The sequence below is a fragment of the Cherax quadricarinatus genome, chromosome 8 (genome assembly GCF_038502225.1).
Source record: "Cherax quadricarinatus isolate ZL_2023a chromosome 8, ASM3850222v1, whole genome shotgun sequence".
Classification (NCBI taxonomy): Eukaryota; Metazoa; Arthropoda; class Malacostraca; order Decapoda; family Parastacidae; genus Cherax; species Cherax quadricarinatus.
The window spans coordinates 28,423,515-28,440,469 of NC_091299.1; the positions used below are offsets into that span (position 1 = coordinate 28,423,515).

Genomic DNA, 16,955 nt, shown 5'->3' on the forward strand with positions numbered 1-16,955 from the left:
CACTGTCACTGTCTCTAGAGGTACAGTGGGGCACCAGATGGGTGTACGAGTCCAGTTATGTCAAACACGTCTTAGACGTAAGAGAATATCTCATTACTGTTGTTATTTTATTCGCCTGGAAATAGGACAAGAACACCATGTGACTTATTAAGCAATCAGATGTTGTTTTCAACTCGTATTTTGAGGGGTCGCTCATGCAATTTTTTTCGAAAATAAGTCATGCCTTTTTTTACACTGTATTTCAAGACGTGAATTTATATATATGTATTATGATACCTTAATAGCTATTTATTAATATAGTTCATTTACTATTTGTTTAACTTTTAGTTATGCGATAAGAATCAATTTATTCCCCACCAGTTGAACTATTTTTAATTTTCCCTACTTGGCATACGATAATAAGGATGATTAGGTTAAATCAGGTAAATTATGTCAGGAAACAGGACAAGTGTTTCCTGATGCGGATCATAGTCATATGATGACCCACCACTGGCTTACCCGTCCACCCCTGTAAAAAATAAGATTAGTAGTAGCTGTTATCAGTGGTATTTATTATATTTCACCGTGTCTGTTCTGGACAAGGCAGGCTTGGGTATGCCACGGCTATGTTATGATAAAAATTCCATGGGATGAACTTACCCCATGCTAAAGACGGATTTATCAACCCCACGTCCATATTTAACCATAATTATAGGCACTAATAAGAGATCACTTTAAACCTAGTTAGACATATAATTACCTTGAGCAGTTACATTTCCCACACAAGTAGCATACCTCATTACCTCAATCAATTACATTACCATACAAGCAGCCTGCCTCATTACCTCAATCAATTACATTACCATACAAGCAGCCTGCCTCATTACCTCAATCAATTACATTACCATAAAAGTAGCCTGCCTCATTACCTCAATCAATTATAGTACCATACAAAAGCCTGCCTCATTACCTCAATCAATTACAGTACCATACAAGCAGCCTACTTCATTACCTCAATCAATTACAGTACCATACAACAGCCTGCCTCATTACCTCAATCAATTACAGTACCATACAAGCAGCCTACCTCATTACCTCAATCAATTACAGTACCATACAAGCAGCCTGCCTCATTACCTCAGTCAATTACATTACCATACAAGCAGCCTGCCTCATTACCTCAGTCAATTACATTACCATACAAGCAGCCTACCTCATTACTTCAATCAATTACATTACCATACAAGCAGCCTACCTCATTACTTCAGTCAATTACAGTACCATACAAGCAGCCTACCTCATTACCTTCAACCTTCCTGCTAACACATTTCCCACCATGAAGACTCCTTTCTCTCTATAAAAATTTCCTGACTTACGACCTACCAAGTCTTCATTTAGGGACACCGTTTCGCGCACTGACGAGTTTGGTTTGGAAAAAAAAAATCATAGCTTTAGTGTTGATTATATCATTGAAAAACAACTCAGTTTACTCGTATAAATCGAACACAGTTTCAGAATTTATTTAATTACTTGTTTTTTTTTTCTCTCTCAAAGAAATTACGCTTTATTGGCATTTGACCATGAACCTAGTCTCTTTGAATTTTAATCTATATATGGGTAAATTTGGTTTTACATTATTATTATTGTTTAGGTACACTGTAGGAGTGTGTGGTCCAGCGTTGTACTACTACCAGCAAGACTTCTCCTCACGCGTGGTGGAGTGGCTGGAGTTGCTGAAGGCGATGGACATCGCCAGGGTGTTCCTCTATGAGACCGAAGTGCACCCCAACCTGCAGAAGGTGCTGCGGTACTACGAGACTAGTGGCTTCCTGGAAGTGACCAGGTACCACTATCCTCCGCCCTATGACAACGATCCCAACACCCGCAGGTGGGTAATTACCTATTTTTTTGTAATTGCCTATTTTTTTTAATTTCCTGCTTTTGTAATTGCCTGTTTTTGTAATTACATATTTTCTTAATCACCTATTTTTGTAATCACCCATTTTTGTAGTTATTTTTTGCATCACCTATTTTTGTAATTACTGTTTTTGTAGTAACCCATTTTTGTAGTTACCTATTTCTAGTCACAGAAGCAGGGCTGGTGTCCTCTCTTCAACAATTTCTTAATGTAATTTTTTTGTAAATTTTCAACGGTTCTAGAACTTAATCCTATTGTAATTCAATCCCTTGATCTATTTATTAGGAACATTTTCCCCAGTACTGCGTGTAATCGCCTATTTGTATTCGCCCATTTGTAATTGCCTAGTGCCACTCCCCAGATTCACTCCTTCCTAGCCTCGTTGACCTTTTGGTACCTGTTCTGAACACTGTGTATGAAGCCTGCCTGCACCATTTCGCGCGCGCGCGTGCATGTGTTGCCTCGTGGGCAGTCATTTCTCTTCTTGAAGCTGTGCATATATTCAGCGGTTATAGCACCTGCTGCTTCTCATTTATTCCATTCCAGTGTTCTAAAGTTCGTATCTGTAGCCTTTCTGTACAGTTTTTTTGTGTTCTCTAGTTTGTTCACGTATTACACTGTGGTTGACAGGTTGTGGACGAACCTGAACCGACACGAGATGTTCGCTCAGGAGAACATATATTTCAGTGACTGTCTGCTGAGACACATGCATCAACACCGCTTCATCGCTCACTTCGACCCCGACGAAGTGCCTGTCATCATCCATAACGAGTCCTTCACCGACTTCTTCAACGACCTTCTCAGCAGGTGTGTGTGTGTGTGTGTGTGTGTGTGTGTGTGTGTGTGTGTGTGTGTGTGTGTGTGTGTGTGTGTGTGTGTGTGTGTGTGTTTGTGTGTGTGTGTGTGTGTGTATGTGTGTGTGTGTGTGTGGGTGTATGGTGTGTGTGTGTGGTTGTATGGTATGTGTGTGTGTGGGGGGGTGTATGGTGTGTGTGGGTGTGGGTGTGGGTGTATGGTGTGTGTGTGTGGGTGTATGGTATGTGTGTGTGTGTGTGTGGGGGTGTATGGTGTGTGTGTGTGTGTGTGTGTGTGTGTGGGTGTATGGTATGTGTGTGTGTGTGTGTGTGGGTGTATGGTATATGTGTGTGTGTGGGGGGATGTATGGTATGTGTGTGTGTGTGTGGGTGTATGGTATGTGTGTGTGTGGGGGGGGGTGTATGGTGTGTGGGTGTATGGTATGTGTGTGTGTGTGTGGGGGTGTATGGTGTGTGTGTGGGTGTATGGTGTGTGTGTGTGTGTGTGGGTGTATGGTATGTGTGTGTGTGTGTGGGTGTATGGTATGTGTGTGTGTGTGTGGGTGTATGGTTAGTTACCATTTTGTCCTAGGCACATGTCGATGGTGTGTGTGTGTGTGGGTGTATGGTATGTGTATGTGCGGGTGTATGGTGTGTGTGTGGGTGTATGGTATGTGTGTGTGTGGGTGTATGGTATGTGTGTGTGTGTGTGTGTGTGTGTGTGTGTGTGGGCGTATGGTGTGTGTGTGGGTGTATGGTATGTGTGTGGGTGTGGGTGTATGGTGTGTGTGTGTGTGTGTGGGTGTATGGTATATGTTTGTGTGGGTGTATGGTGTGTACTCACCTAGTTGAGGTTGTACTCACCTAGTTGAGGTTGCGGGGGTCGAGTCCGAGCTCCTGGCCCCGCCTCTTCACTGATCGCTACTAGGTCACTCTCCCTGAGCCGTGAGCTTTATCATACCTCTGCTTAAAGCTATGTATGGATCCTGCCTCCACTACATCGCTTCCTAAACTATTCCACTTACTGACTACTCTGTGGCTGAAGAAATACTTCCTAACATCCCTGTGATTCATCTGTGTCTTCAGCTTCCAACTGTGTCCCCTTGTTACTGTGTCCAATCTCTGGAACATCCTGTCTTTGTCCACCTTGTCAATTCCTCTCAGTATTTTGTATGTCGTTATCATGTCCCCCCTATCTCTCCTGTCCTCCAGTGTCGTCAGGTTGATTTCCCTTAACCTCTCCTCGTAGGACATACCTCTTAGCTCTGGGACTAGTCTTGTTGCAAACCTTTGCACTTTCTCTAGTTTCTTCACGTGCTTGGCTAGGTGTGGGTTCCAAACTGGTGCCGCATACTCCAATATGGGCCTAACATACACGGTGTACAGGGTCCTGAATGATTCCTTATTAAGATGTCGGAATGCTGTTCTGAGGTTTGCTAGGCGCCCATATGCTGCAGCAGTTATTTGGTTGATGTGCGCTTCAGGAGATGTGCCTGGTGTTATACTCACCCCAAGATCTTTTTCCTTGAGTGAGGTTTGTAGTCTCTGACCCCCTAGACTGTACTCCGTCTGCGGCCTTCTTTGCCCTTCCCCAATCTTCATGACTTTGCACTTGGTGGGATTGAACTCCAGGAGCCAATTGCTGGACCAGGTCTGCAGCCTGTCCAGATCCCTTTGTAGTTCTGCCTGGTCTTCGATCGAGTGAATTCTTCTCATCAACTTCACGTCATCTGCAAACAGGGACACCTCAGAGTCTATTCCTTCCGTCATGTCGTTCACAAATACCAGAAACAGCACTGGTCCTAGGACTGACCCCTGTGGGACCCCGCTGGTCACAGGTGCCCACTCTGACACCTCGCCACGTACCATGACTCGCTGCTGTCTTCCTGACAAGTATTCCCTGATCCATTGTAGTGCCTTCCCTGTTATCCCTGCTTGGTCCTCCAGTTTTTGCACCAATCTCTTGTGTGTGTGTGTGTGTGTGTGTGTGTGTGTGTGTGTGTGTGTGTGTGTGTGTGTGTGTGTGTGTGTGTGTGTGTGTGTGTGTGTGTGTGTGTGTAGGTGAATGGTGTGTGTAGGTGTATGGTGTTAGCAAGTGTATGGTTTTTGTGTGTATTTTTGTGTATGTTTGTTTTATGGTGTGTGTTTTAAACACAGTTCTTCACGTTCTCTCACTAAGTCTCTGGATCGTTGTCTATCTTGTTATATCAACGTTAATATTCCTTAGGACTTCCACTTTGCGATAATTTGTCAAGGAAGTTATGAAACTTTTGGTACTTTGTGTAGATTCTTTAAGTCCTGGTTGTGTAATTTATGAATAATAATAAATTTATTAGGTAGAATCTTGTGAAACTAACAATAAATCTATTGTTATCCACCAGAAAATGTATCATACTGTACATGCTAACAATTTCCATTTACTTAGATGATGTTTTGAAAACTGATGGTAAATCAGTGCACTTTAATTTGTCTATTTCTTTAACAATAATATCTGCAAGTTTCCACTTGTCATTAATTTTAGTTTCTGGTAGTATTCATTTCATTATTACTGGTATCGAATGCGCTAGTTGTCACTCCCCCTTAAGATGAAGGTATTTTGTAGCGCAGTGGTCGACTTCTGTCCACAATGGAAGGCATTCTGGTTGAACCTTGGGCGAGACGGGACGTACGGTTGGTCGTCTAACCTAGCACCAAATAGGTACCTAGGAGTTAGTCGACTCTTGTTGGTTGCATCCTGGATGAAGAACTTACAAGGGGTACTAGCTGGAATAAGCCAGACCGCTTGACTTGCAGGTTTATTAATCAGAATAAATTATCTTCTAGGGTCCTAACTGATGCTTCATCATTATTCCACTGCACTCACTGCTCCACCACATTTGTAAACCTTGCGTGCAATACACGTTTCAGTGTCGTGCCCAGACTCTGTGTTTAACCCCTTTACCCCTCGGCCCCTGTATTGCCATCTACCTTGCTACCTATATACTACAGAGTAGTAGCTTCCTCTGCATCTCTTTCCCACTGTAACCCTATCTATCACAAGCAGGAGAACCCCGCTGCTTCCCACTGGCATACTGGCAGTTGCTGTCTCATCTATACATGACAACTAGTCAGACCACGACGTTCTAACCTCACAAGATTTGTGGGCTGCTCGTCAGCCAAACACGCTCTGATAGTTGGTGACAGTGGTGGAGGAATTTCTACCAAGTCTCTTGAGATTTTCCGCGGCTCTGAAGATAAGAACATAAGAACATAAGAAAGAAGGAACGCTGCAACAGGCCTACTGACCCATGCGGAGCAGGTCCATGCCCCCCCCGGATTAGACCAATGACCCCCCACCCCCGGATTAGACCAATGACCCCCCACCCCCGGATTAGCCCAATGACCCACCCAGTCTGATCATCTCCACTCAAGGATGGAGCACTGCACCAGACCCGGCAGCACAAGCTAGTCAGGTCCAACTCACACCCACCCACACCCACTCATGTATTTATCTAACCTATTTTTAAAACTACACAAAGTTTTTGCCTCAATAACTGTACTCGGGAGCTTGTTCCACTCATCCACAACTCTATTACCAAACCAGTACTTTCCTATATCCTTCCTGAATCTGAATTTTTCCAACTTGAAACCATTCCTGCTAGTCCTGTCTTGGCTGGAAATTTTCAGCACGCTATTTACATCCCCTTTATTTATTCCTATTTTCCATTTATACACCAATGAGTAGCCCACAAATGTTGGTAGGTGGAAGGGAAGGGGGGATGGATGATGGCGAGCCGAAGAAGAAATGGAAAGAATGGAAGAGTTTTGGCAATGAGGCAGTTAAAAGTAAATTGTTTTCATAAAATCTGATCTCTTGTGAGATATGTCAGTACAAAAGATAGAGATTATTGAACACAATGAGTGATCTGTTCACAACTCCTCACCTTGTATCTTGATTATTTCTGCAAATTTCAGCATACTGGAACTCAAGACTTCAACACCCTTGTACATCTTGAGCGAATATAAATTATTAACATAGAATAATCATGTCAATTTTCGAACTGTTTAGTAATCGATAGGATACGTTGACCAAGTGGAGGGGAATTGACAACGGGTGAACATCTGACGAATGTACGAACACCTGTCAAGAAGTGGGGCTGGGAGTCCTGTAAATTCTAGAGAGAAAGCCAATGACCACACCTCTCTTAGTTCTAGTAAAATGGTATTAGTAAAAGTATAACAATTTTCCCTCCCACTTTGTCAGCGACTACGAGAGAACCTGGTTTCACTAACGTAGCCAGAAGGCATCGCACACCTGAGATACATGGTATCTCCGTGTGATTGAGTTGCTAGTAGCATCTCTGACGTTTTCTCTAAGCTTAGTGAATGTAGCTAATAGTACCTCTGCTACCATCATGGATCTTGTGAGAGAGAGATTTTCTAACTTGGACCTACCTCGCATGGGCCAGTAGGCCTTCTGCAGTGTTCCTTCGTTCTTATGTTCTTATGTTCTTAACCTCAGTAAGCCCCAACAGTTTGTGACTTGAAAAAGCCCACTGTGTGGGCGAAACGTAGTCAATAAAGGATCACATTATACTGCATTTGTGTTTATATTGCCACAGGTGTTTGTCATTCTTTGTGACAAATACGGTAAAGATGTGAAATTAAGACACATGTGCAACATCTGGGTATCTTTATTGTAGACGTTTCGCCATCCTGGAGTTTACCTGGAGAGAGTTCCGGGGGTCAACGCCCCCGCGGCCCGGTCTGTGACCAGGCCTCCTGGTGGATCAGAGCCTGATCAACCAGGCTGTTACTGCTGGCTACACGCAAACCAACGTACGAGCCACAGCCCGGCTGGTCAGGAACCGACTTTAGGTGCTTGTCCAGTGCCAGCTTGAAGACTGCCAGGGGTCTGTTGGTAATCCCCCTTATGTATGCTGGGAGGCAGTTGAACAGTCTCGGGCCCCTGACACTTATTGTATGGTCTCTTAACGTGCTAGTGACACCCCTGCTTTTCATTGGGGGGATGTTGCATCGTCTGCCAAGTCTTTTGCTTTCGTAGTGAGTGATTTTCGTGTGCAAGTTCGGTACTAGTCCCTCTAGGATTTTCCAGGTGTATATAATCATGTATCTCTCCCGCCTGCGTTCCAGGGAATACAGTTTTAGGAACCTCAAGCGCTCCCAGTAATTGAGGTGTTTTATCTCCGTTATGCGCGCCGTGAAGGTTCTCTGTACATTTTCTAGGTCGGCAATTTCACCTGCCTTGAAAGGTGCTGTTAGTGTGCAGCAATATTCCAGCCTAGATAGAACAAGTGACCTGAAGAGTGTCATCATGGGCTTGGCCTCCCTAGTTTTGAAGGTTCTCATTATCCATCCTGTCATTTTTCTAGCAGATGCGATTGATACAATGTTATGGTCCTTGAAGGTGAGATCCTCCGACATGATCACTCCCGGTCTTTGACGTTGGTGTTTCGCTCTATTTTGTGGCCAGAATTTGTTTTGTACTCTGATGAAGATTTAATTTCCTAGTGTTTACCATATCTGAGTAATTGAAATTTCTCATCGTTGAACTTCATATTGTTTTCTGCAGCCCACTGAAAGATTTGGTTGATGTCCGCCTGGAGCCTTGCAGTGTCTGCAATGGAAGACACTGTCATGCAGATTCGGGTGTCATCTGCAAAGGAAGACTCGGTGCTGTGGCTGACATCCTTGTCTATGTCGGATATGAGGATGAGGAACAAGATGGGAGCGAGTACTGTGCCTTGTGGAACAGAGCTTTTCACCGTAGCTGCCTCAGACTTTACTCTGTTGACGACTACTCTCTGTGTTCTATTAGTGAGGAAATTATAGATCCATCGACCGACTTTTCCTGTTATTCCTTTAGCACGCATTTTGTGCGCTATTACGCCATGGTCACACTTGTCGAAGGCTTTTGCAAAGTCTGTATATATTACATCTGTATTCTTTTTGTCTTCTAGTGCATCTAGGACTTTGTCGTAGTGATCCAATAGTTGAGACAGACAGGAGCGACCTGTTCTAAACCCATGTTGTCCTGGGTTGTGTAACTGATGGGTTTCTAGATGGGTGGTGATCTTGCTTCTTAGGACCCTTTCAAAGATTTTTATGATATGGGATGTTAGTGCTATCGGTCTGTAGTTCTTTGCTGTTGCTTTACTGCCCCCTTTGTGGAGTGGGGCTATGTCTGTTGTTTTTAGTAACTGTGGGACGACCCCCGGGTCCATGCTCCCTCTCCATAGAATGGAAAAGGCTCGTGATAGGGGCTTCTTGCATCCTTGATGTCCATGAGTCCCTGGGGCAGAGTGCATGGGCATGTCATTTATCGCCTGTTCAAAGTCATTTGGCGTCAGGATAGCATCGGATAGGCTTGTGTTAACCAAATTTTGTGGCTCTCTCATAAAAAATCAATTTTGATCTTCGACTCTCAGTCTGGTTAGCGGCTTGCTAAAAACTGAGTCATATTGGGACTTGAGTAGCTCACTCATTTCCTTGCTGTCATCTGTGTAGGACCCATCTTGTTTAAGTAGGGGCCCAATACTGGACGTTGTTCTCGACTTTGATTTGGCATAGGAGAAGAAATACTTTGGGTTTCTTTCGATTTCATTTATGGCTTTTAGTTCTTCCCGCGATTCCTGACTCCTATAAGATTCCTTTAGCTTAAGTTCGATGCTTGCTATTTCTCTGACCAGTGTCTCCCTACGCATTTCAGATATATTGACCTCTTTTAGCCGCTGTTATTCTTTTCCGTCGCCTGTAAAGGGAGCGCCTGTCTCTTTCTATTTTACATCTACTCCTCCTTTTTCTTAGAGGAATAAGCCTTGTGCATACATCGAGTGCCACCAAGTTAATCTGTTCTAGGCATAAGTTGGGGTCTGTGTTGCTTAGTATATCTTCCCAGCTTATATCGGTTATCAATACAAATTCTAGGACATAACTTGAAGATAGTAGAACTATGTACAGAAGATGAGGTAATCAGTCCCTCAGCCTTGGAGTTGGTGCGAAGAGCACCGTAGTCGTGGAGATTCTGAAGCTGAAGCAAGGAGCCTGACGCTTACATACTAACGTCAGGTGGAAATGGGACGGGTAGCAGACGAGGGCATAGTCACTGGATTCCCCAGTGGAAGTAGGTCCTACCCAAAGAGATGGGTTAGTTGTAGTAGTAGTTGTCATAGTCGTGAAGATACCCAGATGTTGCACATGTGTCTTAATTTCATCTTGTCGGTATTGTATACCATTCTTGTACAACTTGTCAGACACTGCAACATCATGGAATCTTGATTCTGAGGACATGTACATAACCTTCACGACTACGATAACTACTACTACAACTAACCCATCTCTTTGGGTAGGACCTACTTCCACTGGGGAATCCCGCCTACCAGCGACTATGCCCTCGTCTGCTACCCGTCCCATTTCCACCTGACGTTAGTATATAAGCGTCAGGCGCCTTGCTTCTGCTTCAGAATCTCCACGACTATGGTGCTCTTCGCACCAACTCCTAGGTTGAGGGACTGATTACCTTATCTTCTGTACATAGTTCTACTGTCTTCAAGTTATGTCCTAGAATTTGTATTGATAAAGCCACTGGATGGCGAAACGTCTACAATAAAGATACCCAGATGTTGCACATGTGTCTTAATTTCATCTTGTCGGTATTGTATACCATTCTTGCACGGTAAAGATGTGTTGGTTGAAACGTCGAGGAACGTTAGAAAGAACACAGTTCTTTATGTAGTGGGAATAATTTTAATGCCTACGTCCTATACTGAAATTCTCATGGACACCTTATGAAGTGAGATGAAGTCAGACGGGTCATTAAAGAGAATGAGATATACGAGGGTAGCGGTGTCAGGAATGAACATTGCCAAGTCAGATATAATTGTTCAGACCACCGGTATTTGTTAGCCTATCTAGTGTCTTAACTAAATTATAACACCCCATAAAAACCTGTCAATTAAGTGACCTTAGTTCCTAACAACTCTCTACAGGCTGTGACCCACCGTGCGCCCTACATCTGACCGTGTCCCATTCACATACACTTTTTTTTCCTTCACACTCTGTACTGGACTGATAAACCTCCCAGTGAGCAGAAAGTCTTGTTTACTTCAGTGTTCAGTATCATCTTGGACCAGTGATGCAACCCAAATTTGTACCTTCTGTATTTTTTCCGTTAGCCTCCTCCTGGGAATCGAGCCTGGGTCCTTTTTATTGTCATCTGAACAGACTACCATTGAACTACGAAACACCCGAAAACTGCTGCTCTTCTATTACACTGAATATTGTGAGTAAATCAAAGTATGTTTGGTCTGTATCTCACAGTGAGCTGAGTCGGAAGAGCCCTCCTTCAGGTTACCAACTGCAGTGGAACATCTTCTACGACAACGTATACACTCCAACAAACGAGACCCAGTATTTACACGTGTTGGGACACACGAAGCGGACTAAGAGTAACTTCCCTCGAACCGGTGGTACCGTCAAGACAATCTACGACATGGACACCGTAACAGGAGTCTTTTCTCACGGCCCCCTCGTCTGTGCCTCTGGTGAGAGCGCAGCCTCAGGCTTAATATGCTTTTATATAAATATGCTTTTATATGAATATGCTTTTTATCTAAACTCTCTTATCTGCGCCTCTCTGCAAAGACAGTGATAGTGTGAATGGTGGTGAAAGTGTTTCTTTTTTTTGGGTCACCCTTCCTCGGTGGGAGTCGACTAGTGTGTTAAAAATATATAATGTAAAAATACTCTCATAAATATGTTTAACATATTTATAGATGGAGTTGTAAAGTAAGTGTCGGGATGTTGGGGAGAGGATAATGGATGTGATACAAAGTGGGAGTTGTCACAATTCCTCGTTGCTGATGATACAAATCTTCTGGGAGATTCTGAAGAGAAGTTGTAGAGGTTGTTGGAGGAATTTTAGGTTATGAGAATAGCAGATTTTTTTTTCTTATTCGCCGGTACTCTCCCGGCCCGGGTCTTTTCAAAGTAGTGGTGACCCGGCCTTGGTTCCCTATCTGGGGAGTATCTCGAGACCTAAGTCTCCCATGGGAGGAGGTACAAGTACCCCCTCATCTTTGGGACCAAGTGTCACCAGGCCTAGCTACAGTCCCCGCTCTCACGGGGCTCGTAGGGAGAAGCTAGGCCTCTGGTCTGCCATCTGCCCCGCCCCAAAGGGGCTCGTGGGGATGGCAGTCTTATGAGCTGCAGGTGATAGCAAGCTCAGGCCTTTCTAGAATAGCAGAGTCAAGGAGATGAAAGATTGGATATCAAATATTAGAGGGAGTGTGGAAGTAGTAAATGCAGTCATATATTTGGGAGCAGATAAATCCGCAGATGGGTCTATGAGAGACGAGGTGAACCATATAATAGATGAGGGGGAAAAAAATGTACGTGGTATGTTGAGGTATCTATGGAAAAAAAGTTTATCCAATGAGGTAGCAGAGGGAATGTATCAGAGAACATTGGTACCAACGCTTTTATATGAATGTGAGGTATTGGCTTTAAATGTTGCTGTGAGAAGATGTCTGGACGTAATGTTGATATATTTATTCATTTATTCACAGGTGAATGTTCGTCGCATGTGAAGACAGTGGATTACAAGGAGGCATACTTGGGCCACTACACACGTACGTGTAAGGAAGACAGTTGCATGAAGGAAAAGTTCCTTATGGAAGACAAAACGCTCCTTCGGTACAAACACCAAGTGAAGACAGCCGTCAAAAATGTCCTGCAGGAACTAAAGCTGTTATAGGACCCTGGAGGCGTCGTCTGAGGGCCATGTATAGGAGGCATCTGGAGCCTCGCATGTGTCTTTGAAGGATGGTGCTCGAGCTCTTGGAGAGTCGAGCATAGGTGTTTTCGAGGTGCATGTGTGAGCTTTTAAAAGATTGCTGGGCACGAGGTGTTGCCTCCGTGGCCTGTATGCTACCCAGCAGTCTACCCCTGGATGACGGCAGCGTCTACGCTTGCCATGAGTTACTCTGATGACGTGAAGGAACCTGGCGTAAATATTCTTCCATGCAGGAATCATGCACGGACGAATATACATCAACAAATACATACATGCATTTATGCATGTGTTCATATATATACGCATCATAATTCTTGTGACTATATTAGTCACGTAAGGAATCGTTCATCCATACACAGTATACATGTGCAGGCTCACCATATGACCCTACATATACGCACATGTATGGAAACACATATCGTATACAAAGTTTTCCAAATATTTATTCACATCACACACGAGAATCAAACATTCCGGTTTAATATTTATTCACAAAGCTCAGCATTCATATTAAAGTTACACATTTCCAGCACAGGTTTGCCGTCCATATATTCCTGACCTGATTCCTGTGTATCATAAATGGTACTTCTGTGGGAGTCTGTTCACTCTGGTTGTTTCATTCGTGGGGAGATGGGACAAATGCCTTCAGTCACGGGCCTTAATCGTATAAATGACCACTTGTTTAAATCTACTGTGGGTATATCTTTTTTCTGAGGCTATGGGTCATCCGAACATAAACACAACCATTCCGCTTTTTTTTTTTTTAACCTGTGATCCCATAAGTTACATCTACAATGAGCAATCCCATGTGGGAAAAAAGCTGTGTAAGAATCTTTGCAAAGATAATGCAAAACTTTTGATGTATGCACTAGGCTTTTGTATTTTAGTAATGTTGTGATACTGAACGAGGAAATAATCTCGTATTGAAGTTTGCTAAATTCTCGTATTTATTATTTGCAACTCTATTATGCAGAAATTCAAATTAATGCAGTTGTCAAGAGTAAACAGACACGGGTTGTTGTCACATGATGACCAGTTCAGGGAAAAACCTAGTATATAATGCGGAAAAGTTGTGGTTGAAGGTACATAAACACTTGGGAATAAACAAGGTCAAAGCGTGAAACAGGACCAAAACGTGTTCATAATAAAATATCTTAAATGTTCCTCGTTTGGTCATCTCAAAAATCTCTGATATTATCCTAATACCACAAGACTTTGAAAAGGCAATAAATGATATGCTCATGCACTCTGCCCCAGGCCCAGACTCATGGAACTCCGTATTCATCAAGAACTGCAAGAAACCCCAATCATGTGTCTTCAGCATTCTATGAAGAGGGAGCATGGACACAGGAGTCATCCCACACTCACATAAAACAACAGACATAGCCCCACTCTACATAGGTGGCAGTAAAGCAATTGCAAAGAACTAAAGACTGATTGCACTAACATCCCATATCATAAAAATCTCTGAACGGGTTCTATGAAGCAAGATCGCCAACCACTTAAATACCTATCAATTAGACAACCCAGGGCAACATGGGTTTAGAGTAGGTCTGTCCTGCCTGTCCCAGCTACTGGACCACTATGACAAGGTCCTGGATGCTATAGGAGAAAAACAAAATGCAAATGTAGTATACACAGTCTTTGCAAAAGCCTTCGACAAGTGTGACCATGGTGTAACAGTGCACAAAATGCGTGATAAAGGAATAACAGGAAAAGTTGGTAGATGGATCTATAACTTCCTGACAAATAGAACACAAAGAGTAATAGCAAACAGAGTAAAGTCTGAGGCATCTACAGTGAAAAGCTCTGTTCCACAAGGCACAGTACTCGCTCCCATCCTGTTCCTCATCCTCATATCTGACATAGACAAAGATGTAAGCCATAGTTCCGTGTCTTCCTTTGCGGATGACACCCGAATTGCCATGACAAGTGTCCTCCATCGAAGACACCAAATGGACATCAACCAAATCTTCAAATGGGCCACTCGAAACAATATGAAGTTCAGTGAAGAAAAATTTCAACTACTCATATATGGATAACTTGAGGAAATTAAAACTGTATCAGGGTATACAACAAATTTTCACCATACAGTAGAGCGATAAAGTACAAAGAATTTTCACGGCACACGTAAGTACGATCAAGCACCTAAATTACTGGGAACGGTTGAAGTCCCTTGATTTGTATTCCCTGGAACGCAGGCGAGAGAAATACGTAATAATATACATTTGGAAAATCCTAGAGGGGTCTAGTGCCAAACTTGAGCACGAAAATCATTCCCTTTGAAAGCAAAAGACTCGGTAGGAGATGCAACATTTCCTCAATGAAAAGCAGGGGCGCCACGAGTACACAGAGAGAGCACAATAAGTATCAGCATACATAAGGGGGATAACCAATAGACCCCTGGCTGTCTTCAAGAAGGTACTGGACAGGTACCTAAAGTCAGTACCCGACCAGCCGGGCTGCAGTTCGTACGTCAGTTTGCGTGCAGCCAGCAGTAACAGCCTGGTTGATCAAACCCTGATCCACCACGAGGCCTGGTCTCAGACCGAGCCGCGGGGGTGTTGACCCCCGAAACCCTCCAGGTGGCTACAACATGACCCGTTGATCTGTGTTTGCGCAGTTGTGGAGGCGCAGCAAGAAGTCGATTGCAGTGATACACACGGTAATATCCTCTAATAGGTAATAATGCATGACCATTGTCAGTATGGCAGAGAGAGACCGTTGGCTTGACGCTCTAAATCAGCGGTCTGAGGGAAGGGGGGGGGAGGATATTGAGAGAATCTCTGAGTAATACCTGGAGTTCACCTGGAGAGAGTTTCGGGGGTCAACGCCCCCGCGGCCCGGTCTGTGACCAGGCCTCCTGGTGGATCAGCGCCTGATCAACCAGGCTGTTGCTGCTGGCTGCACGCAAACCAACGTACGAGCCACAGCCCGGCTGATCAGGAACTGACTTTAGGTGCTTGTCCAGTGCCAGCTTGAAGACTGCCAGGGGTCTGTTGGTAATCCCCCTTATGTGTGCTGGGAGGCAGTTGAACAGTCTCGGGCCCCTGACACTTATTGTATGGTCTCTTAACGTGCTAGTGACACCCCTGCTTTTCATTGGGGGGATGGTGCATCGTCTGCCAAGTCTTTTGCTTTCGTAGTGAGTGATTTTCGTGTGCAAGTTAGGTACTAGTCCCTCTAGGATTTTCCAGGTGTATATAATCATGTATCTCTCCCTCCTGCGTTCCAGGGAATACAGGTTTAGAAACCTCAAGCGCTCCCAGTAATTGAGGTGTTTTATCTCCGTTATGCGCGCCGTGAAAGTTCTCTGTACATTTTCTAGGTCGGCAATTTCACCTGCCTTGAAAGGTGCTGTTAGAGTGCAGCAATATTCCAGCCTAGATAGAACAAGTGACCTGAAGAGTGTCATCATGGGCTTGGCCTCCCTAGTTTTGAAGGTTCTCATTATCCATCCTGTCATTTTTCTAGCAGATGCGATTGATACAATGTTATGGTCCTTGAAGGTGAGATCCTCCGACATAATCACTCCCAGGTCTTTGACGTTGGTGTTTCGCTCTATTTCGTGGCCAGAATTTGTTTTGTACTCTGATGAAGATTTAATTTCCTCATGTTTACCATATCTGAGTAATTGAAATTTCTCATCGTTGAACTTCATATTGTTTTCTGCAGCCCACTGAAAGATTTGGTTGATGTCCGCCTGGAGCCTTGCAGTGTCTGCAATGGAAGACACTGTCATGCAGATTCGGGTGTCATCTGCAAAGGAAGACACGGTGCTGTGGCTGACATCCTTGTCTATGTCGGATATGAGGATGAGGAACAAGATGGGAGCTAGTACTGTGCCTTGTGGAACAGAGTACTACTGACTGACAGCCCACTCGGGAAAGTGAACTTTGGTCTAGCTATGGCACCAGGCTAGTTCCGTTGATCTGATCCACTGCGCTATGAAAATCGGTTAATAGAATGCTACTTACTGGCTGGACCCACTGTCAGTGCGTTCACTCCTGATTTCCTAGTTATTGAATCTGATTACAAATTTTAGACAAGCCAGTGTAACATACAAGATGGTTGACCTCATGCCGTATTGAGGATCCACAGCCTCGGAGAAGAGAATAAATGCACTTAAAAATGATTCGTTTCTTTTCACCTTGAAGACAGTCGAGAATTTCCTCTTAAAATCCTTGAACCTATGCTCCCATTCCTCTTGGTCTTTATTACAACTCAGGCACAATAAGGCCTGTTATCCTGGGTGTAAAGGGGAGCAAGGAGCAGAACAAACACAGGTGAATGACTTTGAAAAATATTTTCCTTCGCCAAGAGCAATAGGACTTATGTACAGCTATGTACACTATATACAGTTGGAAATGTATGCGTACAACACAGTTTAGGCAAGGCAAACCTGGAGACAGAATTTACAACCGTGCTCAACCAGTTCTAGAATGGGCATGACAAGGGTAGACAGGTGGAT

The 16,955-nt window shown here is 43.9% G+C and overlaps 1 protein-coding gene across 6 annotated transcripts in view; it reads left to right on the forward strand.

The window, feature by feature from the left end:
* Positions 1-16,616, forward strand: part of LOC128685442 (uncharacterized) — a 167,106-nt gene extending 150,490 nt beyond the window's left edge. For all 6 annotated transcript variants that reach the window (XM_070083008.1, XM_070083002.1, XM_070083003.1 and 3 more), the window contains 4 exons: positions 1,631-1,867; positions 2,528-2,704; positions 11,011-11,234; positions 12,258-16,616. In XM_070083008.1, coding sequence (XP_069939109.1) covers positions 1,631-1,867; positions 2,528-2,704; positions 11,011-11,234; positions 12,258-12,445 — 826 coding nt within the window. In that variant the 3' untranslated portion in view covers positions 12,446-16,616. The remainder of the gene's footprint in view (positions 1-1,630; positions 1,868-2,527; positions 2,705-11,010; positions 11,235-12,257) is intronic.
* The last annotated feature ends 339 nt before the right edge of the window (positions 16,617-16,955 follow it).